The 24,809-nt window shown below is 41.7% G+C and overlaps 1 protein-coding gene across 3 annotated transcripts in view; it reads left to right on the top strand.

The window, feature by feature from the left end:
• The window catches only part of plxnb1a (plexin b1a), an 82,734-nt gene that overhangs the window by 20,760 nt on the left and 37,165 nt on the right, over positions 1–24,809 (top strand). For 2 of the 3 annotated variants that reach the window (XM_050066248.1, XM_050066245.1), the window contains exons 2-3: positions 21,608–22,481; positions 22,681–22,923. In XM_050066248.1, coding sequence (XP_049922205.1) covers positions 21,618–22,481; positions 22,681–22,923 — 1,107 coding nt within the window. In that variant the 5' untranslated portion in view covers positions 21,608–21,617. Of the gene's footprint in view, positions 1–18,976; positions 19,086–21,607; positions 22,482–22,680; positions 22,924–24,809 lie in introns of all 3 variants that reach the window. The other variant, XM_050066247.1, reaches the window with a different exon arrangement.

Here is a 24,809-nt window from a genome sequence, read left to right as displayed (position 1 = left end):
AAAATGTTCTTACTCTGAATGTCTAACTGGTATTCACAAAGCGGGTTATCCTATACCCCCTCCACACACACACACACACACACACACACACACATACCGTGGCCGTCAGGCTTTGTGTCCAATCTAAATGGCTCTTCCTCTCCCCCTCTTCCTACAGAGGCATGTCTCGATAGTCCATGTCCGTCTGCCTCTCTCTCCTCCCTCTGTCCCTCCCTCCTGTCATTCTTTGCATCTTTTCTTCTTCCAGGGTCCACAGTTTGACCCCAGTTGCCCTTGACACATGCATTTCTATAGCTTCAGCCAATCAATACAGACTCATGTGGCCCGGTGTCAGATGTTGGGTCCACTAATTGAAACCAACAACAACCCATGGTGAGGGAGAGTGAGCTTTTTTTTTTTGTTTTCTTTTTCTTTGCGTGCATGTGTGTGTTGGATTGATGAATGAGGAGGACGGAGGATCTGCCACATTCACATGGTGATCACCCGCTCATTCAGCTATTGTTGAGGCCTCGGTTTTTGCAAGATTAGCGAGAAAAATTGTGCCGCAATCATGTCCGCTGTATGACAGCAAGACGAATGCAGGGTGGGAATTATGGATTCCAAAAAAAAAAAAAAAGAATATTCATAGCATCTTAGTTAAAGGATAAGGGTAGTGGCCATGTATTCCTACTGAAGATGTTCATCTTAAAAAACAGCTTTGCTACAGTATACAATTTCCTAGAACAGCAGGGCTCTCTGGTTTTTACATACATGTTTTAGACACATGTATTTGAGGAGTGGTTTGCATTTGTTTTTCTTTGTTTTTCTCTTTATTATCTGTTAAAGTCTACATTTCAGGTGTATACCAAATACAGTATGTAGAAAGACAGAATTAGAAAAGGTGCATCATATTAAAGTACAATAAAATTGACCCCAAATAAAGCTGTCCAAAGTGGAAATAGAATTCACAGTTTATATCATCATGCTGCATATGCTATTATTATTCATGATTATACAAAGCACTTCAATAAATAATATAAGAGAACTCTTTCACCAAAAGGACACATGTTGGTTGTGCTGCATTAGCCAGCTGCACTTGTAAGCGAGTACGTTGACAAAGGAGGATGCAAATGGGCGATAAAAAAGAAGCTCTTTTAGCTTTTAGCTTTTCTCTGTGTGACCAAGCAGGTGACAACAGCACGGTGCATCTGTTGCTCTGCCAAATGTGGAGAAAAAAAAAGCACAGGGCACGCTTTATAGTGTGGAGTATAAATTATTCACCCGGGCAGTGATGTCTGTTAGGGTGTCTTCAGCATCAAGACTTCTGCAAACCAGTTGCACACTTTAATCTTGAATGAGAAGAAAATATTGTTGGCTTGGTTTTGTTGAGCTAAAAAAAAAGGGGGGTGGGCTGCTTTCAAAGCTACTGTAATTAATCCCAAGCATCAGTCAGACTATTCTCATTAATAATGCATTTCTAAGCAGCAGTCCTGACATAGGGAGTGGATTCAAGTCTTTATTCAAAGATTCAGCAACAATGCCAGGCAACCCTCGGAGCCAATCTGCTTCACCCCAGAGCCAGCAACCAAAAGACGTGTTTCACACTCAACCATGTTTAGGGTTTGAAAGAACAATGAGGACAGGTTGCATGGAAATTAAAATACCTTTAGAGGCAAATATATGGCAGTACATATTGTGTTTTCATGGTGAAGCATAGACACACCAGAATCATAAGAACCAATGAAAAGGAAATTCAGTGATGAAGAGTTATAGAAAGGTAAATTTATTTCCTGAAATTGCTGTTACCTACATTATCAATTTACCCAGTGCATACAAAACTACATTTGGCTGTTCAATACTAATACTCAACAATTTGTCCCTTTCTTTCCATATGGAGTTTGACAACTAACAGCTAACTGTACTAACGATGGATCAGAAATATGCATCAACTTTTTTTCCAACACTAGATATTAAACAAAATCCAGAGACTGTATCATATTAGATTGATGAGAGCTGTAAATTTACCACTTCTACGCAGAAGGTGGAAGATAATGTTACCTCTTCCTCCGGGCAGCTGCCTCTGACTTAGTCAGACTCACCCTGGGTCTAAGTCCGCAATTGCCTGTACTGAAAAGCCGCGTGAAAGCAAGGAGCGTTACTCTGCAGCTACATCAAAGTACACTGCATACCGACTGTAAAAAAACCAAACAAAAAAACACTGCTCGACTGCAAGAATCTCCGTCAACTGAGCGTTGCCTGACCGATGATCCATATCTTTAAATTTTATGTCTTTTTCTTCAGGTTCAAGTTAACCTGCCATGGAAGATGAGATGAACATTCGTTTAACATTGATAAGCCAGCTTTACAACCAGGACTTGAATCAAGCTTTCAAAGTTTATGTTACACTACATTTTTGAATAGAACTATACCCAGAGAAAGATAGGGATGTTACAAACTGAACAGTAAGAAGCTTTGCAGTAGGGACCTTTAGTGGTGGAAGAAGTTCTCAGTTCCAGTACTTTAGTAAAAGTAGCAATACACAATGTAAAAATACTCCATAACAAGTGAAAAGCTACATTCAAAATATTCAATATTATTAACAAAATGTACTTAAAGTATCAAAATTAAAAGTATGGTTCAATAGAAAATTGGCCCCCATGACTGAGACGATTTCAATATTAATTTTCCGCGTTATCGATAAACTCTCTAATTGTAAATGTTCATGCAAGTTGTTTTTGTCATGTTATAGCCGTGTTATGTTTATCTTTTAATAAAAAAATTACACTTTGTGCCCTCAATGTCAATTTTTTCAAGACAAAATTATATCGAATATCTGTATTTTTCAAGGTATTGTACTGACGTTGGAATTTCCAGTAGCATGAAAGCACCGTACTGATGCATCAATGCATAAGCAGCATTTTACTGTTGTTGCTGGTCAAGGAGGAGCTAGTTTGAAATATTTATTGTTAGTTAATTACCTCCAGTGGCTTCTAAACTAGGTTTCTGGCTCCCTTCAAAGGGTGATGGATCTGGGAGGTCCTGAGAGGATTAGTGGGGTAGGAAAGAAAGAAAATAGGTTTGCCTACACACATTTGTATTTATATTTTAATGCTTTTTTCTGTGAAAAAATGGAGAGCTGCACCTCTATGGGTCTCAGACAGTTATTCAGATTATCATGGTGGCACTGCTAACAACTCAGAGCCATCTGATCCGTGACAAGGGGCCCAAAGTAGACACTGGTTGTTTTTTTTTTCAAGACAGTCACAAGCCACAAAGGTGGTGAACCACTGGTTTATCTTTTATATATAGATGTATTTTATTTTATAAGCTTTTATGTAGTAAGCTTCGTGTTCACCACTGGGGATCCTAACTTTAACCTTATCCTGATATCCGAGTTAACTTGACTTGTTTTAACCCGTTTCATGGCCACACTGTATGACAATGAAAGCTGTGCTTTGAGCTGCTGTGTCCACAGTCTCTACAAAGAGGCTGTTGCTATGACGAGCAAGCGTGATGACAAAAGCATCTAAAATAGACTTCTAAAATATTTACAGATTGCAGATGTCACTGGGAGGGCACTGGTTTATGTGTATGTGCGAGTGTGTGTACCTAAGAATTATGTTCCAGTCCGTGTGGATCGGTTTGAGATTCTGTTTGTCTTTCGCTGGTCTGAGCACAGCCAAAACCATGTGGGCAGGCAGCAGGGTCTCTGTAGAGCTGCAGCGGTTTGGCTTTGATCGGGCTGTTTGCTTCCACAGCGGCCTCTCTTAGGTTTAGATACAGTGAACCGAATCTGGCTTTTTATGCGGCCTTTTGTTCGGCCGGGTTTTTGTTTCTCTTTGGTCAATTTTGATGTTTTTTTCTGTCCGTTTCTGTTCTCGCTGTTGTTCCATTTCGCTTCCCCTCTCTCCCTTTTTCTCTCTCATTATCACACACAAACACACACACACACACACACACACGCACACACGCACACACACACACTCCTTTGTATTTTTTGCCCCCTCAGTCCCTGTTTTTTTTTTTACCCACTTCTCCCTTGGTTAAACCCTCTAGTTTGATCAATCATTGATGATCCCAGGTGTCCTGAGACCTCAGGGGAAATCCTGATTGGCTGCATCCCCACACCCACCCCACCACACACACATACTCACCTTCTGCGCCCCCCTCCCATAGCCCCTCCTTGCTTTTCAAGATCAGAGTTAAACCTATGGTTACCCTCTCCCCAGTCTCCCATTTTTTTTGCTGTTTCTTATCTCGCTCTCTCCTCTGTCTCCCCACTGGACATAGGAGAGCCGGCTTCAATTAAAGAAGCAGTGGGGTTCCCTAAGCCATTAGCCATATTAGTGTTGGGTCCATGCCCGTGCCCCTTCTCGAACAAAGACCTCTCGATGCTTCGTGGAGCCGTCCGGTTGGCATTTGTCTAGAATTGCCGATTCACAGCCTCACGCCCTCTTGAAGACGCAGTCGGCGGTAGCAGCATGGTCGTCTTATAATGCAGCACATTGTCTATGGTTAATTTAATTTAACAGGACTTCCAGATTAATATTACTACAGATAATTCCCACAACACACCAATGACATTGTTGGTTATTGATTGCAAAAGATGACAACTGACTGAAAAGATGGAGTTCATGTGATTAATGACATCTAGAATCCTCTCTCAGCCTTCCTGAGGGGTTTTATCGTATGCTTAACCTTTGGCAATGATTCCTTTGTCCCCAGATCACAATCACACACCTCAGACCTTCAACACAGCCAGGCTCCACTCATCAATCATCTTTGATTTTCTGCCAGAGATTCAGATACTGCGGTAATGTCTGCGAGCAGGGATACTGTGGGTGTGTGCGTTCATTGCGCGTACATCCGACGCTCACGTGCGTGTTCCTGAGCAAGATGGAGAGAGCACAGTCTATTAAGCGTTTGACAATTGAAGACCTCCCACTCTAAAAGACCTGCTCAGATTGTCCTCTCTCCCAATCTCAGGAAGCTGAAGGGTGGGAGATGAGGGGGACAAAGGCGTGTCTCTGGGGGGGCGTCCATTTTCTTTCTAATGAAGCTGTCCGTCACACGGCTTGTTGACAGAAGGCCAGGATATCACTCCCACCTGCCTGCACTCCAAAACCACCAGTTTGGGAGCTAAATGAGCTGAGGTCATTTTGAATCTGAAAAAGGAAGAGGAAATAGGAGATGATCAAAATATTATGATTGGAGCATTTAACAGTCCTCATTTAGTCTGTGCAGCACACGAACTGTGGGGGCAACTACATCCTGCTACAAGCTTTATATTGAAGTTTTTTTTACTAGTAATATGTCACATCAACTATCAAATGAACATTTGACTTGAATTGATGCTATTTTTTTTTTTTTTTTACTGTTTTCTAGTAAAGTTTACAAAATCTGTTTTATGTTTTATGAATAGATGATCAAAGTACATATGCTGTATGAGTAATTAATGAAATTTGTCATTGACATGAAGGTCTGAGAATTAAAATTTTGTGAGTCATGTGAATAGGGCTTGGCAAAATCATTATTATATGGACATTGTGATATGAGACTAAATATCATCTTAGTTTTTGGATATCATCCTGTAAGTGTTTGTCTTCCTGGTTTCAAATGCCACAGTACAGTAAAGTGGTGTAATTTTCTGAACTTACCGGACTGTTGTAGCTGTTCAGTTATTTGCCTTTACCCACTTTTGAGGCTTTTACATTTAAGACCTGGGCCTGGATCTGAGGACACTCGACCCTGAAGTCCAGCTTGTTTGATTAGTGTGAACAGTGTGTACCACACCTGGGCTCAGTATGCCAATCTGTCTCCAAGTCCACTTGAAAAGGTGGTCTTGAGTATGGTTCATGTATACTCCAGTAGAGTCTGCATCAGATGTGAACACCAACTGTACCAAAACACTGAAATGGACGCACTACAAGGTATTTTTAACCAGTTATGAAACAGTCTCAATTTGATACTGTTGCCTTTAAATCAGATGGTAGCACAGCTCGTCACAGACAGACATCTCATTATGTAAATATTTTGTGGCAGCTCCAATCTTCAAATATCATTCCAGTATTGATATTGGGGTATTTGGTAGGGAAAAAAAAAAAAAAAGATGTTTGATTTTTCTCCATATTGCCCAGGCTGATTTAAAATAGTACTGGATACTGGAGTTTTATAGCCATGCTTGCAATGCAGCTGTAGGGATGGCAGTGTTGGTTGGTCAGTCTGTTGGTTGATCCACCACTTTTGCCCAGACTAAAATATCTTTATATTAGATGGATTGTAATGAAATGTTTTAGAGACAGTCATTCATAAAGACTGGAATTAGAAAAAGTGTAGCACTACTCCGTAAAAACAACTTTAAAGATGAATTGCTTATCAAAATAGTAGATTATTTTCCTGTCGATCATCTTATAGATTAATCACCTAATTGTTTCAGCTCAACTGCTGACACACTAAACTAACAGTGAACATTGTAAACATCATACCTGCCACCATCAACATATTGACATTGTGATTGTGAGCATGTTTGCACGCTCATATTAACATTTAGCTCAAAGCACTCCTGAGCTCTGCACAGCTTGAGAGAGACTCTTATTCTTACTGGACTTTATTTTGTATTGTTCGGTAGTGTGTGTACTGCTTTCTAGATCTGTTTTCTATGAGCTGGTGGTGACACAATAACAGTCTTTATCTTTTGTTCAGGTAAATCACTGTTATATTGCTATGACCAGTTCTGCCCTTTTAAATATTGTTGGCATTTAGATATCAGTGAAGATTGTCAGTGTAACATGACATCAGTGTTTTCTAAATGTGGTGTTCCACTCCACGCAAATGTTCCTTGATCAACACAGCTCAATTGATTACACAGATTTCTTTCTACTTAGATAGCTGCTTCCAGCTGGCCCCTGTTAACGTCTATGGAAGCTATAAGTTTAAAGCTGTTTAATCAGCCTTTTCTACTTTATGTAAGGACCACACTGGGACCAGGAAGTACCCGCCAGTAGCTGCCCAATGAGCGAAAACCCTGTAGGACTGTAGAGTGCGATCTGGAATGAAATGTGAATTAGGAACGCCTGTCACTGGTCCCTTTTTAGGGATTCAGTGGGATTATGTCTGCATGGGTGCCCTGGCTGCAGATGAAACACGTCTGGGATGAAAGTAGGCAGTCTTTGCATGCATGCACACCGAGTTGACCAGCCGCGCCAGTGAGGTATTAAGGCCAAGCGTTGTTGTATTGTTTTTTCTTGTGGTTTAACAGTCAGGTAGCCCTCGGCAACCAAGGAGTAGAAACAAATACTGACAGAAACAGACAGTGCTTTTAGAAATGCCTCAGTGCCACAGAGAGATGCTAAACCAACAGCACAATTTCAATTACAAAAGACTCACCGTCACGTTTCTGCTCAAATCTTATTAGAACCTTATTTCAAGGCTGACCCACATACACAGACACCTTAAAGGCTGCAGACGCCCACATTGATAGCCTATTTGATTTTTCCCCAGACAGATAGAACAGTCAGTGTATTAGTAGAGCTGACCTTACAACAGCTCCTTAATCAGGCTGCCAATAGGGTAGCAAGTCACCATTCCCAACTGACTGCACCAGTCATCACTACTTAAATATGCACAATAAGAAATAAACTTGTATCTCAATTTCCCATGGAGTATATTACAATTTAAACATTTATCTGCAGGCTACAACTCTAATATATTTCAACAGACCAAAAACCTTTGCCAGTAATGAAACAGTTGCTCATCATACATTAAAATATAGACAGTAGCTGCAGTATCATTATTGTTAATATAAATGAGGAGAATTCAAATTTTAGTTTGGCTTTAAAGAGACACATGGTAAGGTCTAACCTCTGGAGTACATTTTACTACTTAAAGCTACATGGAACTGTTGATTTTGGCGGCCCCTATGGACAAAAGTAGTAGTGTTTTCTGGAATGAAGACTGCATTTCCCATGAGCACCACCACCTCGTGTCGTAAAGATCTTGATCTGGCTAGTGTGGCTTTGTAATATGATGATGGTCAAACAAAGTCAACTTTGTTTTAGAACCATTCTTCAGAGTTGGGTACTGAACTTGGTACCCGAATTATGTCAGTACTAAAATGAGGACCAGTTCACGTTAAATCCATTGGAGCCAAATGTTAGTGTTTAAAAGAGCCCCTCTGGGTGAAAAAGCTGGGTTTAGACAAGAGGCAGAAGCGCTGCAAAGTGCCCTGAAGCCTTGAGGCTAGGGTTGCAACGGTATGAGATTTTCATGGTATGATAACCATCTCAGAAATATATTGTGGTTTCATGGTATCATGGTATTATAGAAATAATGTGTTTGTCAGTCAGAATGACCCTTGGTTATTTTTGGTTTAACAAATGTTTTGTAGCTATAATTGAAACTTGATTTTCCGTCCAGTTGCATTGTTTTTTTCAATATGGTAGATTAGCAAATGTACATGCTAGGAGAACTGTCAACTTTTATCTCATGGTATACCTTAAAACCGGTGTATCTACTTGAAGCCAACTTTGAGGCTGGCCCTGGAGCCCCAAGGTGCCGTCGGGTTCAACTTCAGATAGGAGGTGGAAGCGTGTCGAAGCCAGGAAGCCCGTATTGGAGCTTTGAGGCCACTTGTTGACTTACCAGTGAACCAAAACTATTGTTGCAGCACCAATCTGCTGTGATAGTTGTGTCTGGTCCATATTTTCTGTATTGTTTATGTAATAGCCTAGTATCACTGCTGGTCCAGCAGATGCACGCACATGCAGTGTACACATGTATAACCAGACAGACAGAGGTTTAGCTCTATGTGTTTGATTAAAAAAGAGCAGAGGAGCAGAATTGTGTTTTACTGTACTACGTCTACTCTACAGCTTATTCAAAATTTCTGTTATTACAAAAAAGTAAATCACAGAAAAAGGTACCACTGAGTACCAGGGCAAAGTGCAGGTACCACAACCATTCGCAAACCTAGGTCACATCGAAATCTAAAACTAAAAGATTCAGTTGATCGGCTATAGTAATTTTTCTGAAAAAGCTAAAGTTTTCGAAACTCCCTAATGTTATGTCTTCATAATAGGCCATCAGCAAGATAGAGCTTGTTAACAAGACCAACACAAAATGTTACATAGCTTACATAACTTCCGCAATTCTCTCCATCTGTTGAAACAACTGACGAAGGCTGACTTGTGTTTTTGCCCCTGCTCACTGTCCCGTCTTGCTTTTGTTTTGTTATTCTGTTAGTTCTTCTCTTTTTCTCTTTGCTGATCCTGCCTCAGTATCATTCATAACCACAAAATATAACATCAAATGTAAAAATGTCTAAAAAAAAAAAAAAAAAAAAAATCTTCTCATGCTTCCTTTTAACTTACTACTCACTGTGAAACTTTGTCTGGGAAAATGTAAACATTTGTGCCATAAATCATTTAGTCTGATTTCAGGATGGGGATGAATCAGACCCAGGGACAGGCATTAAGAATAATTGTGTAGAAATAGTCAGTCTTCTTGTTGATGGTCTGGTATGCTTATGTAGCTTACATAGAGGCATTAGCGTGAAGCTGAGCCTGCTTTGTATCCAGTTTAAAACTCATTGTAGCTGCTTTAAATAATGATGTAATGATATAATGCTGCAGCGTTTATCACAACCAGGCATGCGGGGACAACAGCCGCACAGAATCCCTGACTAAACATTTAGAAAATGCATGGCATCCAGATAGGCGCCTGAGATACCAGGCACGATGGACAGAGGGGGAGAGAAGGAGAGACAGGCGAGAGGATTTGTGGAGAAGGGTGAGACAGAAGGGGACGACTGCCTCCACTTAGCATGCTATGAGTCAAAGGTTCGCCAGGGGTCATGAGCTGCAAACTCAGTCATGAATAAAACAAATCATGTTCTCCGATTCTTGTTCCAAACTCAAACATTCAGCAATAAGTTCCTCTGGGAATACGTGGGGCTTTTTTTAAGGCTTATTCCAGGGCCTTGAGAAGGCATACCACATGTTTCATAACCATGAAACTTATTAAAGTGGAGGATGGGCAGAAAGCAGACCAGATTTTCTACCCCCAGTCCAAGAATATTAGCAATAATACTCTGGTTCACTATCGTCGGTCTTGGGGCAGGACATGGCATTTTTTTTTCATCATGGACTGTGTAATTCAATAATAGAGCAGAAAATCAAGTTTGATGTTTCGCAGAGCTCTCTGAATTACAAAATGTGCTCTCTCTCAAAAAAAAAAAAAATGCTAAGAAGCATCTCTGGCTGTAACAAGGGACAGAGGAGAGCACAAGTGTTGTTAGACCACAGACAGTGTGACAAGCTGATTAAAATGCCCACAGACTGGGAGAGCTAGACCTCCACTCTCTATTCACTCGACCCAGGCACGTCGTCACGACAACGAAGGACGACAAAGGCCTTTCTTAGGCTATTGAGTGCTGTGAAAGAAGAGGCGGCCGTGTGTGTGCGTGTGTCTGTGTGTGTCTGTGTGTGTGTGTGTGTGCGTGTCTGTGACTTGGAGTGGAGATGTGGCTGTACAAGCCGTAGGTGGTAATGTATGCAGACCATCCACAAACAAATGAATACGCATGCACGTCCCACTGCCACCTCCTTAGCATTCTGCCACACAATGACCATACCAGCGTCCTCGATGACGTGATGCTTCATCCGAGCATATGGCCACGCTAAATTCAAACCCCTAACTAGCCACGGACAAGCTTTTTGAGCTTGCTTTGTCTTTTTTGGAGACAGAATGCAAATGCCTTTGTCTGTTCATTTTTCCAGTCTTTTTTTTTTCCATTTTTGCTCTGGTAATAGCTCTGGAAGTCAGGATAGATTCAGGGTAGATTCAATGTATTTGATAACGGCTTTAAACCTCAATCACTGTCTGAAACGTTACCCTAAATCAGGGCGATATCTCCATCTTATCAGTAAAACATGTCAGTAAACATTTTTTTCTTCTACATTAGAAGTTAAGTAATGGCTCCACACAGTAGGTAAGGAAAGGCAAGACTACTGTACATTACTTCAGGTCAGGTCGGGTTTGGGTTGCTTGATATTCAGGCTTGCTTTAATTTAAAGGAAAAGTTCGTCATTTTGGGGAATATGTTTATTTGCCTTCCTGCCCAGTTAGATAAAAAGATCAAAACTATTCTCACATTTTTCTTTCCACTAAATATGGAGCTACAGCCAGCAGCTGGTTAGCTTAGCTTAGCCTAGCATAAAGCTTGGAAACTGGGGGAGACGGCTAACCTGGTTCTTTCCAAAGTTAACAAAATGTGTACAGCACCTTAGGAGTGTTTTAATTCATTTATATTTTATTCATTTAATTTGTGCAATAACCAAGTGTAATGTCAGCTGTAAAAATGAGGCGCCATATGTCATACGTTGGACTGTTTCTTTGCTGGGTGCTTTGACGTCCAGGAAGTCATTGCACTCTGCAAAGCTCTCTTAAAATGTTATCCCCGAAGATGTTATTTCTTTTGACTTTGATTGTTGCTTAAATATTTAAAGGGACAGTTCACCTCAAAAACAAAAACAGACATTTTTCGTCTTGTCTGTAGCGCTAGTAATCAGTCTAGATTGGGTTGATGTGAGTCATCAACCGTGGAGATGTGTCATGGACAAGAGGCTCATGTTTATGACAGCGTGTGATAAACTTAACGCTGTCACATTAACTACTTAGTGGTGCTAAGTAAGCTAGGAGTAGATGCACGCTTCTGTCTGCATTGTGATATGGTCAATGGGTGTAATTCCATAGAAAAAAAACAGTTCCTTTGAAACTGCTCACAACAAAGTCTGTGGATTATTTTGAGTACCTGGGTTGTTTTTACTGGAAAAAGTCATTGCTGTTGACAGACATCTCTACAGCTGATATCTCGGCAACACTCAGCAACAAACACCAGAACAATCTAGACTGATAAACAGCACTACAGTAAAGAGGGAAAGTATACCTTTATGATTTTGAGTCCCTGTTATGTTATAGGGAAAAAAAAGATTTCAAGCCAATTTGTTTGGGGCTTTAAAGTCTGTCAGCCAAACTCTGCAGCCATAGAACAGCATGTGGGTATATCAATAATTTATCACATAACCCAGCTGAGCGTTTGTAGTAAAACAGCTTCAGTCAATAGATAAGCCTGCCACAGCCACCTTTTGATTCAGTCAGTCCATTTATTAACACAGGAAACTGGACTATAACCGCACAATGGAGTCTGTGGACAGAATTTCTTTTTAAAGGATTTTCCCATCCTCTCCAAATAATTAGGTACATCCACTTCCACATATGCTTTATATTTAAGGAAACTCTGCATCCCTGAATTCCTTTAGTACAGGTTATATACGTTAACCTAAAAAAGACTTAAATCAAAGCAGCACCCTGTAAGGAAACATACGGGAGGCTACTGTCCTTTCAGATACTTTGTAAAAGTGCAAGTTTTTTATGATCTGTTATGTTTTTGCTTTGTCATCCAATTCTGCCTTTTTCTCACGTTGTCATTCGGTGTGGCCGACTAGCTGACTCTCCTCTGGGAGGCCACAGAGCTGAGGTCTGTAATTGTGGCAGGATTTGTTGGCTGCTGCCTGCGCTGCGCCGCTGTGCTCCAACTCTGTCAGTAGAGGCTCTTTCTAAGGATCTGACCACTAGCCACTTAACGCACTCTGTCTTACACACACACACACACACACACAAAGGAAGCACCCAACCAGCACCCGCTCAACAAAATCAAATTCATTTCTCACTATTATTATCATCTTTTTATTATATGGTACTATTTTAAGTCTGGAGGTAGGTTAGGCTGTGAGGACCATGTATTCCCATCAAACTATATTCAAACATGCACTTTTAGATTTATAACAGACATGCTTATTAAGTCACCATATTTTACTGCACTCCAGGGCCACTTGGGTCCCACAGCCGTTTGCCTGTCCCTGGTTAAAAAAGTTAAATTGGGCCTCAGCTGCTATTGTCAATCATTCTCTCTTTCTCTCCTTCTCTCCCTCTCTCGCCGTCTACCGTCTGCTTCCTCGCTCTTTGATCCTCGAGCCTGTTGAATGTTGAACTGAAGAATTACAGCACCATCAGTTCCAGTTTGTCATATTTCCGTGACAGCACTAGTCTTCTCTCTCTCTCTCCCAACTCGTCAAGGTCAGCGGGTCAAAGAATTTTCTGTCATGTGCTCAGAAAAACCAGTCGCACCTTAGGATGAAAACTTCTGTCTGCTGTCCTCTTAATTAACCATCGACATAAAGTTAACAATGTAGATATTAATTTTCATGTAGCAAAAAAAAGAGTATAAAATAAATGATCAGATGAATCATTGTAGCAGGAAATGTTGCTCTCTCACTGAGGACAGAGATGACACAGCCCATCTTCCACAGGCAGACCCGGCTGAGTCTGCCAGTCTCTATGTTCAGGCTGTGATCACTGAGTCTGTACATAGTCAGTATCTTTATCGGTTTTTCATCGGTCACAGTGGTCAGATAGTTTGCCATTGTGTACTGTCTATTTAGGGCCAAATAGCTTTGAAGTTTGTTTGGGGTTTTGTGGTAGATGTCCAATAGCTGCTATAGTTTTCTTTTTCTTTAGCTATAATTTGGTTGTGCGGATTGTGTGAGGGGTGTCCTGAGGCCTTGTGCTGTTAGAGAAGGTGAGCCTCAGGTCATGTTATTTCAAAAAGCCCTCTTGCAAAGGTTCCTCTACGTAATGAAAGTTTTCCTGATGACATTTCTGACCTTTAATTATTTATTGTTAAACAGTTTGGGACTGGTGTTTTGAATGATGATCGTGTACAGCATATAAAGATTATCACTGATAGATAACAGCACATTAAAGTCAATTGCTCGTACAGTGAATCGCAGGTCGCGCGTGTCAGGCTGTACCAAGCAGCTCAGCTTAACACCTGCTTTTCCCAGGGAGAGCGTTACTGTCTCCAGGGTGAAAAGATCCTGTCATAAACCAGGCTGAGCGAATGTGTGTGTGTGTGCGCACATGAAAAAGTGTGTTATGTAGATGTGTGTGTAGACTCTCTCTCTCCAAGGGAAGTGGCTTTTATCCTGTGTCCGTTCAGTGCAGCCACTCGGTCGAAGAGCTGTGAAAGAGACACTATTCCCTCCAGCAGCAGACAGAGAGCCCCTTCAGCGCACCGGAGGGACCGAGAGAGAGAGACCCTCTGTGTCTGCATGTGAACTGAGGGGAGAGAGATGGCCATTGACCCCAAAGAAGGCGACGGAAATGGAAAGGGGCCAAGCATGTGTACATCTGCCTCTCATAATATTAGCGCTTTCACTGATCTAACCATCTAAGTAGGGATGCACAACCAGCTACTGCACTGTATGTGGATGGACTCACTGGATGTAAAAGTGGATTGGAAGTGATGTGAAGGGTGTGATCGCACCTTCAGTCTGTTGTGTTTGGTCTCAACCAGAGTGGAAAAGTGGACTTGGTTACACATGCAGTTTGTCTGTTTAGGTTCACACCAGCTGTAGCTTGTTTATTGGAGTTTTGGTCACCTGTCTTCGCATCAGGCTAGAGATGTCATTGGCAGGAAGGGGTCCTGATAGGCTTGTCTCTTCTCTTCATTGGTTCCCACAACACAAGAAATAATAGCTCAACATGAGCATTGGTACAGACCAGGCTTGAAGAACTTCTAGTTGGTCAGATTGAACCCTTATGGTAAGTTCATACCAAACAAGAAGCAAATTTTTGCATGGCATTACTCGCGCATAGACGACCACTTTGCAATTGGTGAATATTCGCCCCTCACAGCTGTGCTAACAGTTGGGCTATCTGACTGGAAACTGGTAACTGCAAACTTGGTTTGCCAAGTACAGCTGATAGCTGAAATAAAGTGATGTAAACACGGTAAACATGGAGGCTCTGTGCTCTGAAGCAGCATAAACCAAGACAGCAAAAATCTTTCATTATTTTTTGTATTGTCACGGCAGCACATTACCGCTTCACTTCTTCCGTTGTTTACTTTCCAAAGTAAAAGACCAACTTAAATTACTCAGAGCATTTTGCTAAGAAGCAACTCAACAAAATAGCCTATACAGGTCACAGATACATATTTTAGGAACTTACCAGGTAGTGCTAATCTCCGAGCCCTCTCCATTTTTGATCCATCTCTGTGCAGTACTCACGTTAAGTAAAGGACCTCCAGGTGCACAAAGACGGCCAAAATGTGTGTCCTCTATCTCAGTAATGTCAGGAGAATCTCAACTAGATCTCAATACTGATGGGCTTTTGCAACACAGCGTCTCGTGATTTTCTTGTTCAAGTTGTAAAATTCCAACTTGCGCATTTACGCAAATGTTGCATCTTGGCATCTATTTTGTGTCTTTGCATTGACTTTTTAAGTAATCTTGCAGTGTGAAATGCTAGCATCACGTTGAGTATGAACACACCATTAGGGCGTCAGCCATCGGGCCGAATGCAGAAGTGCCAAAAACTGCAGCTCCTCAAATGGCCTCCTGAGGCTAGCTCCAAAAGCAAGTAAATTCAAAAGTGTCCAACTTTACAGCAGAAATGAACCTGTTCACAGCTTAGTGCAAAAAAGGCACAGATGTCAATGGCAGAGACTGTGATTTATAGTTAAGCTTTGGATTTCACCCGTTGATGTCACCAATGAAACACTAGAGGGATGTGTTGTATTTGATCAGTCACAGTGTGTTTACATTCTCTCATATGCACGTACTTGGATCTGGAGTTACATCCAGGTAACTTTTATTTCTGAATAGGAGAATCGACGTGTTTACATTCTTCCATCAACCGTAACAGAAAGGGGTGATTGTGGCAGCCTGGCAGGTTGTAGGTTTGCAGTGATGTGAGTAGATTTCTTTCTTTAACATCCTTTATGTTGTCTTCACCATCAACTGTCTCCTCTAGCATTACAAACTTGTAGGAGAAAACACAGCAAACGCCTCAATATTCTTGTAAAGGCACCAGGAATAGCATTTTTCATTGCTGTCAATTTGACTCTGTCAGTCTCATGAACATCACCCAAACATATATGCCGACTTTTTCCACTACTTACTTTAAATCAATTCCAGTTGTTTACTGTCAAGCGTTTGTGCCTGTTCTGTATCTTCCTGCCTGCGTGTGGTCATTGCTGAGATCAAACAGACACTGCTACTCTCCCTACTGTACTCTCTGGATGGGATCGACGGATGCCAGTGTTGCAGAGTTAGAGGCCCGGGGCGAGACTCCAGCCAACCCACCAGAACATAACAATGCAAGGCAGTGCTCCAATGGCTCCAGGCCCAGTGTCCCCCACTGTCCCCGTGCTGCTGACCCCACATATTTTATGGTTCTTAGGCGTTCAGTGGGCTGTCACGGCTCATTAGGAGTTTTAGAAATGAACTTGCACAGCAGACTCTCTCAGTGATTAATAAACATGGACAGAGAGAAAAAGCGAGACAGATAGGAATGGTTAGGGCAAAAGTTCACTGAAGAGACCGCATTCTGAGAAGTTTATAGTCTATAAATACACTTGGTGCACACACACACACATATATATGTCAACTTTTTTACTGCTGTTGATTGTGATAGATATGTCGCCCCGTCATCAGCAGCTAAGAGAGTCATTATTCTGGGTCTAAGTGGAGAGTTTTAGCCAAGCTCCAGTTTCCGAGGCTAACAGGACTTAAGTTCTGCGGAAATGACTCACATTTGTTTATTTATATGTTTTCTTGCATGTGAATATTTGCTTCGTAGTTGCTTTGTGACCACCCGTTCCCCTCCCCAATTCAGCTCACAGTCTAATGGTCTACCAGAGGTTATTTATAGGTTGTTGGACTGTGCCCCATAGCCCACCATGCCGCATACCAGACAAAACTGATGAACTCTGGAGATTGTTGGTGAACAGCCTGAGAGAATCCGCCCCTCTGCTTCTCTAAAGGGGGGCAGTGGTGTTTGAATTACTACCAAACACTTCCACAGAGTAAAAGTAGATGTTTTGCTTTTAACATCAGGAAACTGACTGTGGCAAAGCCTAGATGTAGTGTATAAACTTGAAGCCCTAAGATCTGCACCTCTAAGAATAATGCATTTGTGTTTGTTATTAGCTTAAAAGGTTTAAAAGTAAGCCTGTTGATTTACATCACTGAAAATCCCCAAACTTTCCCTAAGACTCACCCACATTTAAATGGATGATTATACAGAGAGCTGTCTTATTTGAAGAGTGGTCATTAAGTTGATGAATTAAGTGAAAATGCTGCATTGCCCTAACAGGTCTCTGATGTCAAAAGAAATATCTTCTCTTGGCGTTTACATCAACCACAGCTGTGTTTCCCGTGCCTCTGCTCTTCCCCTCCATTTCCACTTTGTCCCACAACACAGTCATCAAGTCTGATCTCATGGTAGCTTGTAGGAGGCCATCATTGCTGTTTGGTAAAAGGAAGTTCCCATGGCGATGGGGTCATTGCATGCTATAAATATGTCGACCGCAGCATGTAAGCTGGTCAAAGAGCAGGTGAGGACGCCTGCTCAGAGTAGCAGTGAGAATTTGTCTAGAATTGTTCCCAGGCTTTCTGTTACAGAGGCTGGACGAGGCAGAAAATATCCAGCTTGCAAAGTTACTAGTGTAGGGCAGCGGTAGGCAACCTGCGGCTCCAGAGCAGCATGTGTCTCTTTGGCCTCTCTCTAGTGGCTCCCTGTGGCTTTGACACACACAAAAAAATGTAAATGAATAACGTTAATTTTTTAAAAACATTTTTATTTTCATTTATTATTGTTGTTGGGCGATAGTGACTCTGACATTCCCCCATTGTAAAAATGTGTATCTTATAAAAATGATAATGATAAAAAAAAATATATTTTAACATTTTGTCTACTAAGATTTGAAACTGATGGCAGTGTTAAAGATTTAAGGGATTGTCAAAGCTGTAAAAAGTCATCCTGAGCTGAACATGAATGTCTGTTGAAGTGGTGGTCCAACCCTAAATCAACACTAGTAACATGGATAAAGAAGGCTTGTATCTGAGAGCTCTAAAGATTTGACTCAATAAAACATGAGGCACACTGAATTGGTTTGTTTTATATATATATTTCATGAGGCCTATCTCTCCCCTGTCTCAAATGACTATGGATTTTCAAACCCTGTTTAACAGACTGGCCACTCCTCTTGACATTCGCGCACATACACACCCGCCTTAAATCCTCTGACAGTGGGCGTGGAGGTTATTTCTTATTATACTTCTTATTCTGCTCATGAATAAGTAAATAGGAGGCCTAAGACACACTCACCCACTTACCAGACACGTACTAAGACACATGCACCTGCTCCTGGATGGCCCCTGGTTATGTACACACGCACAAATACACACACGTCCACACCCAGCCACACACACACACACACCGATTCCCAGTCTCCTCCCTTTCAACACCCATCGTCTTTGTCCTGATTGCAGCTCCAGGGGGTCGACAGTTAGGTGAGATGGCACTGCATGGCTAATGTCTTAGCAATCTATTCACACTGCAAGGTAATGGTGCACAATATTACTTTTTTTTTTTTTCCAAAGTATCACAGTCTTATGTAGACATGGCTTTCTTTATCATTATGCTGAGTGTTGGGGCATAAGTTATACTTGTGAGAGCTCATATTCTGTGAATCAAGTTGTGTGTAGAGTTCTTACACATCACCATTTTAAAGCTTGCTCCATACACTGTGTTGTACAGAAGTTATTCATTTATTTCTATGTGGCCTTTCTCAGCGAGGTCAGTGAAAGGTCTGAGGAACCTGTTCAATAATTAAAGGGGGTTTTATCTCTAATGCAGAGGCTCTCAGTGACCACTCTCTTCAGAGGTGTTGAGTGATGGCTGTGGAAATGGGAAATGAGAGTTGTTGTTTTAAATGCTCCAGCTGTAAGGGATACTGTGGCTGCTGGTGTTTTGATTCTGATGAGTACACTCTACATAGTGGTAAAGTGATAAACACTAATCATACATTAAATGTGGTCTCTGAGTCATGTCTCCGTCTCTCTCTTTGTCTTTCTCTCTACTTTGTATACAGATTAGTAAACTTCCGTGTTGCTAACATTCACAGACAGAGAGGAAAGGAATGGGATATGATTGCAGGTGAAAAAGTGGAGGAAGTCTTCAGCTGAACGAGAACATAGATGGTGAGATGTTATTCCCAAAATTGTATTTGAGCCATAAGATGTATAAAAAAAACTGCACCTAGCCACAGTGACATCACCCAATGGTTTGTGGACTCCCGTTTTAAAGCCTTGGCATTTAGTTTGGCATTTTGGCCATTGCCATCTTGGATTTTTGGAGCCAGAAGTGACCATATTTGGATGAGCGGGTGTAGATAAAGATAACTGTAGCTGTTGGCTTGGTTAGCAAGGTGCATTTACAATTATGCTTAACTCTGATAATGCTAATGCTAAAACCATTAAAGCCATTAGAACAAACTGTGCTCCCTTGAAAATATTGGACTCTTTAGAGGGTCTTTTAGTACAACAGATCTCGGAACAGGTGACCAAAATGTTACAGTTAACTTTCATGAACTGAGCACACACTGAAATAGCAACAGCTACGGCTACACCTGTACTCTGTGAATCTGAGGTTACGCCATGGTTACTTCACCTAACCAGCGTTATTGCAGTGATAGAGACTTGCCAACAGATGGCACCCATGTGTCACTGAAAGCGACCACGCCCTTAAATATGCCTGAATTCAAGCCTTATTAACATTTAAATGGGTCAGTTATATAAAAATAAAAAAGTTGTCTAAAAATTCACACACACAAGCCCACCGCAGTTTTCATGTGGCCAAAACCGTTTCTTTGTACCAGGCTGTTAACATGTTTATTTCTGCTGTAAAGTTGGACATTTTAACATGGGGGTCTATGTGGATTGACTTGCTCTTGAAGTCCGTCTCAAGTGACCCAAGTCAGCCTCATTAGAGGAACTCCAGTTTTTTGGCACTTGCACATTGGCTTCATTTTTCAGCCCCAGAGGTTGCTGCTTGTTTTGAACCTTGAAAACTGCATTTAAAGTAGGGATGGGTCACNTTCATAGTCGAGCACACTTCCGCGTTGTAGTTTCCTGTAAAAATGTCTGTGAAAAATCCCCGCGATGTGAAAAATACATGCCGAGTAGTCACTGGTGCGCGGAGCTTTGCGCGCACAGGGCTTGCGGACGTCCGCTTTGAGTCCGTGCGGACCTCCATGGAGTCCGTTCCACGTACGTTCCGCCCGAGTATGTTCGGGCATTTAATGATGAATGGATCTCTGTGTGCGTGGCTCCGGGGGGGGGGGGGGGGGGGCAATTATTCGAAAAATTGCCGAATAGTTGCCACGATTTTCGAATAGTGTTTTTGCTTGTGCTGCCCATCCCTAATTTAAAGGATAATGCTGGCAAGCTGGCAATATTAAATATATGTTGGGGTTGCAGCTATCGATTCTTTTAGTAATTGAGTATTCTGTCAATTATTCTGGTGATTAATAAAGTAATCAGATAAGAAATACAACATGTTTTCAGTAAATTACTTTACCTTTATTTAAGGACAATAGTAATACATAAAAGAAAATATTAAGTGTCTGAAAAATAAAAATAAGTGTGCACACAGTTGAATCTGCTGCTAAACTCAACTGCTTGCTCAGTTAAACATTGTGGAACCCTCTGCACAAAGCCGCCCAAAGTACAACTCTGTGACTCACTGAAAAAGAGTATAATAAATTGATATTTATTACCAGGCCTTCATAAAAATCAAACTTTAAATTCTTATGACCGGCTAGTTTAGACTCACTCACTGTGGTCACGGAGGTGCCTTACACCTGCTGACCCTTCTCACCCGTCTAAATTAATATACCTGCTGTACTTCATATGTGCTTGTAGTCTCCATTTTCTACTTGTGTGTGTGTGTGTGTGTGTGTGTGTGTGTCTGTCTGTCTGTCTGTCTGTCTCAGAGTGATTGAGTGCCACATGTGTGCTTGAGTGCATGAATGAGTGAGTAAGGGGTGCATGTGTGTTAATGTAAACGTGATGTTAACGTTATCTTGTTGTGTTGGGTCTGTTCGGCGAACTTGATGCATACACTGGATGTTTTCTACTCAGATGTTGTTGCATTGAGGATGTGCTATTGTGGTATGCTAACTCCGTTTTGCAACACACACACTGAACTATGTTTTCTTTTGATATGAACTTGTAATGATCCCACACTCTTAACACTTTCTGTCGTGTCTCCTCTTTTTGTCTTGCTGTTTATTTGTCCCTCTTCCTCCACTGTTTTTCAATTGGTGCTATACATTAGCATTACAGCTACATACAACTGCGAAAGTAATGTGAGCTTGTTGTGCAGCAGATCATTTCGTTTTTAAAAAAAGACTAATTTCTTAAAATACACAGACACTGTTGTTTTTAGTCAGTAAATAGTGCATTTAAACTACAGTGTGTATGTCCATGGAAATGATGGAGCATGTCAGCCAGTGCAACAGTGAAAAAGAGCATCTTCTTGCCAGCTTAAATTCTTAAGATGTTCTCACCGCATCTTAACATTTATCTCAGCCTAAACCTAAGCTCTCTAAAACTCTTAACCTTGCACTATGCGCAGCTGGAAGCAGCTTTTACTCTTATTGAATGTTGATGTCTAACAAGAAACTCCTGCATCTTTAACCCTGTTCTGTTTCTTTCCTCAGAATATTTGCCATGCTACATGGGAAGGCTCTTAACTCCACCCTGCTCTTGCTCCTCATCCTCATCATCTTTGCCACAGTTCATGGTCGCTCCTATCCACGGTTTTCCCGCAATGACACTGAATTCCAGCACCTGGTGCTTCACCCAGACCCCTCTGTGGGGACGGTGTACGTGGGGGCCAGGGACCATCTCTTCCAGCTGGACGGATCAGATGGACTCCGGCTGGAGCAAGAGGAGACGACTGGTCCCGTGAGCGACAGCAAAGACTGCCTTCCCCCCGTCACTGAGTTCAACTGTCCTCAGGCCAGGAGAACTAGTAATCACAACAAATTACTCCTGGTAGATCCAAAGGCGTTGGAGCTGATCACCTGCGGCAGCATCCACCAGGGCACCTGCCAGAAACGCAGCCTTGCATCTATCAAGAAGGTTCTCTTCTCCACCGAGAGGCCCGTGGATACTCAGTATGTTGCGGCCAATGACCCCTCAGTTTCAACTGTGGGGCTGGTGGTGGGGCTTCGTGGCGGGGAAAGGACAGTGATGTATGTGGGTAGGGGTTACACCGCTAGCCACCCACCTATCTCCACTCGCCACCTTTCATCTGAACCAGTCTTTTCCTACGAGGAGACAGCTAAGCTGGCTGTGGCTGGGCGTCTGTCGGAATACGACCACCATTTTGTGATGGCGTTCACACGGCGCACATATGTGTACTTCTTGTTTTACCGCCGTGACATTAAGTCAGCATCAAGGGAGTACCGGACCTATGCTGCCAGAGTGTGCCTAGACGACACTTCCTACTATTCCTATGTGGAGGTCCCTCTTGTCTGCCGATCCCCTTCCTCTCCTTCCAAGACTTACAACCTGCTCCAGGCTGCCCAGGTACTTTCTTTCAAAATATTATCAACACGAGTCCTTTGACATACTTGTAGGGAGCAGCAATTCAAAATATTGAATTTCCCAGTCATCAAAGTGTGTGAATTTCAAGTCCTGCTTTCAGAAATGTGTTTACATCAAGTTAGCACTGATGCTGGCTGTGTTTAACTTTCCTGAGTTTTTTCCCACGCCTTTGTTGCAACAGGTGGGACAAGGTGCAGGCCGGGAAGGCGAGGATCTGCTGGGAGTCTACTCCACCCGCATCGGTTCCACAAACAACAATCCTTTGGATGCCTCAGCTCTGTGCGTTTACCCACTGGACGAGCTTGACAGACACATCGACTCCACCCGTGACCTCTGCTACACCCAGGACGGCCGGGTGGAGGGGAGAGGAGAGGTGGCCTACATAGAGTACGAGGTCAAGTCCAGCTGTGCCAACCTGCCCATGGTAAGGATAAAGTCAATGAAGGATGGGGGTTAAATGTGTTTGCGTTTTAGCATCAACATCGACCTGATGTTGAAGCTGACCTTTTCTCTGATGGAAGAAAAGCAAACATTTTGGAGCAATGGGCTTTTAAAACAATGATTTTGTCAATAACGTGCTCACATGAGACTCTCAAACTACTGTTTCTCTATGGTCCTCTTAGCAGAATTGCATGCTTTGATTTTTTTCTGCTTTGAATGCTTGTTACAGCCTTGAAACTGACCGTATAGTATGTGCATTAGGGCTATACATCATGATGAATTATTTCCTGCTGTCTTAATGTACCTTAAGTATATTGACTGAATTGGTTTCAGTGGTCACAAAAAATCAAAACAGAAACTACAGCAGAGTAACAAGGGATGACTGGATTGCAGAGATTAAGCTTAGTAACAGGATGAATGAAGGCATTGTAATGAGTCCCTCGTCGAAAAGCCCAAAGCTCCCAGATGCCCCAGGAGTAGCTTTGCCCAGCTGCAGCCCTCCAGTGACCCTCTCTGCTGCCCTGCAGCCGCTCAGGTCCTGCCAGCCCTCAGAACCATTTAATGGGATCGTTAGGGATCAATAAACCAAACTAACCCTGAATCAGCTGTGCTGCTGCTTAATGAGCTCTGACAAGGACGGATGGGAGTTTTTTTTTTTTTTTTAAACCCACTGACATAAGAGGACAGAGAGCGCAAGAGAGAGGAAAAAGGGAAACCGCAACATGGGAATAGAAAGACTGGCAGGGAATGAGAATAAAAGAATCTAGAGGAGATGCTGAAAGAAACACAGAGAGATGATTAAATGAAAAGAGGATATATTAGATCACAGTTCCTTTTGCAACAACGATAAGTCATCTTATTTTTTTAATAAACTCTGAGTAGACTGAAAAAAAAATTTGTCCCTTTCTACTTCCTCCTTCAGGGCCAATTATCTGGAGCCAGAGCTGGGAGACTTACTGGAAAGCAGGGTTTAGAGTGGTTGTTTTGCAAAACCAAAAGAGCGAGTTGGCTGTGTCCGTATGAGTCTACTTTAATCTATGGTGCAATCCTCTTATGTTGAATTAAAAGGATCCAAAGGCTCTGAGGCAATAGTAGGAAAGAATGGGCGATTTGTGAAAAGATGTGAGCACAGACTTGTCAGTCTGAAGCACAGTCAACAGACTGAAGCTTAGTTTGACCTTTTTAAGGGAAGACACTACAGGTAAATAGAGTAAAGTGTTTAATATATAGTTATCACCATGAAACTTCTTCATTTGATTACTCACAATAAGACAGTTTATTGTATTACAAGTTTTCTGAAATTTTATGTTTAGATATGCAAGTGAGACATTATCTAATTAAATGTGTGCTATGTACATTCCCTGACCAAAAGTCTGAACATTGAAAAAATTAAGGTTTAAAATTCCTGTTTCATTTTGGTGACATATTAGAGTCAAAGGTTTGTACAGAAGGAATTTTGGTGGTGTTTTTTTTTTTATTATCTCTCCATAAATCAGAAAACACTGTCAACAGACATGAAAAATATTTTTGTTGCGATGTTTTTTTGGAATAAAATGTTACATCAATCAGGCTATGAATGATATATGAACAAACCCCTCTGAAGAAACCTTCAGAATATAGTTAGGAATAAAACTGTATGTGGGTGCTACTGAAGGGGAGATTTCTGTATCAGACTATGAGAAAAAAACAGTTTGAGAAAATGGCCGTAAAAGACATGTATTGTAAAATTACATACATCGTTAGACCAAAAATAAGACACTACAGGTGAATAGGGTAAAAGTTCTGACTCATAGATATCACCATGAAACTTTCCTTGCTGATTTTTTACCTTAAGACATAATTTTTTGGTATTACAAGTTTTCTGAAATG

The sequence above is a fragment of the Epinephelus moara genome, chromosome 16, assembly GCF_006386435.1.
Source record: "Epinephelus moara isolate mb chromosome 16, YSFRI_EMoa_1.0, whole genome shotgun sequence".
In the NCBI taxonomy this organism is placed as follows: domain Eukaryota; kingdom Metazoa; phylum Chordata; class Actinopteri; order Perciformes; family Serranidae; genus Epinephelus; species Epinephelus moara.
The sequence above is the reverse complement of the archived record's forward strand: the minus strand, read 5'-3'. Positions and strand labels throughout refer to the sequence as shown.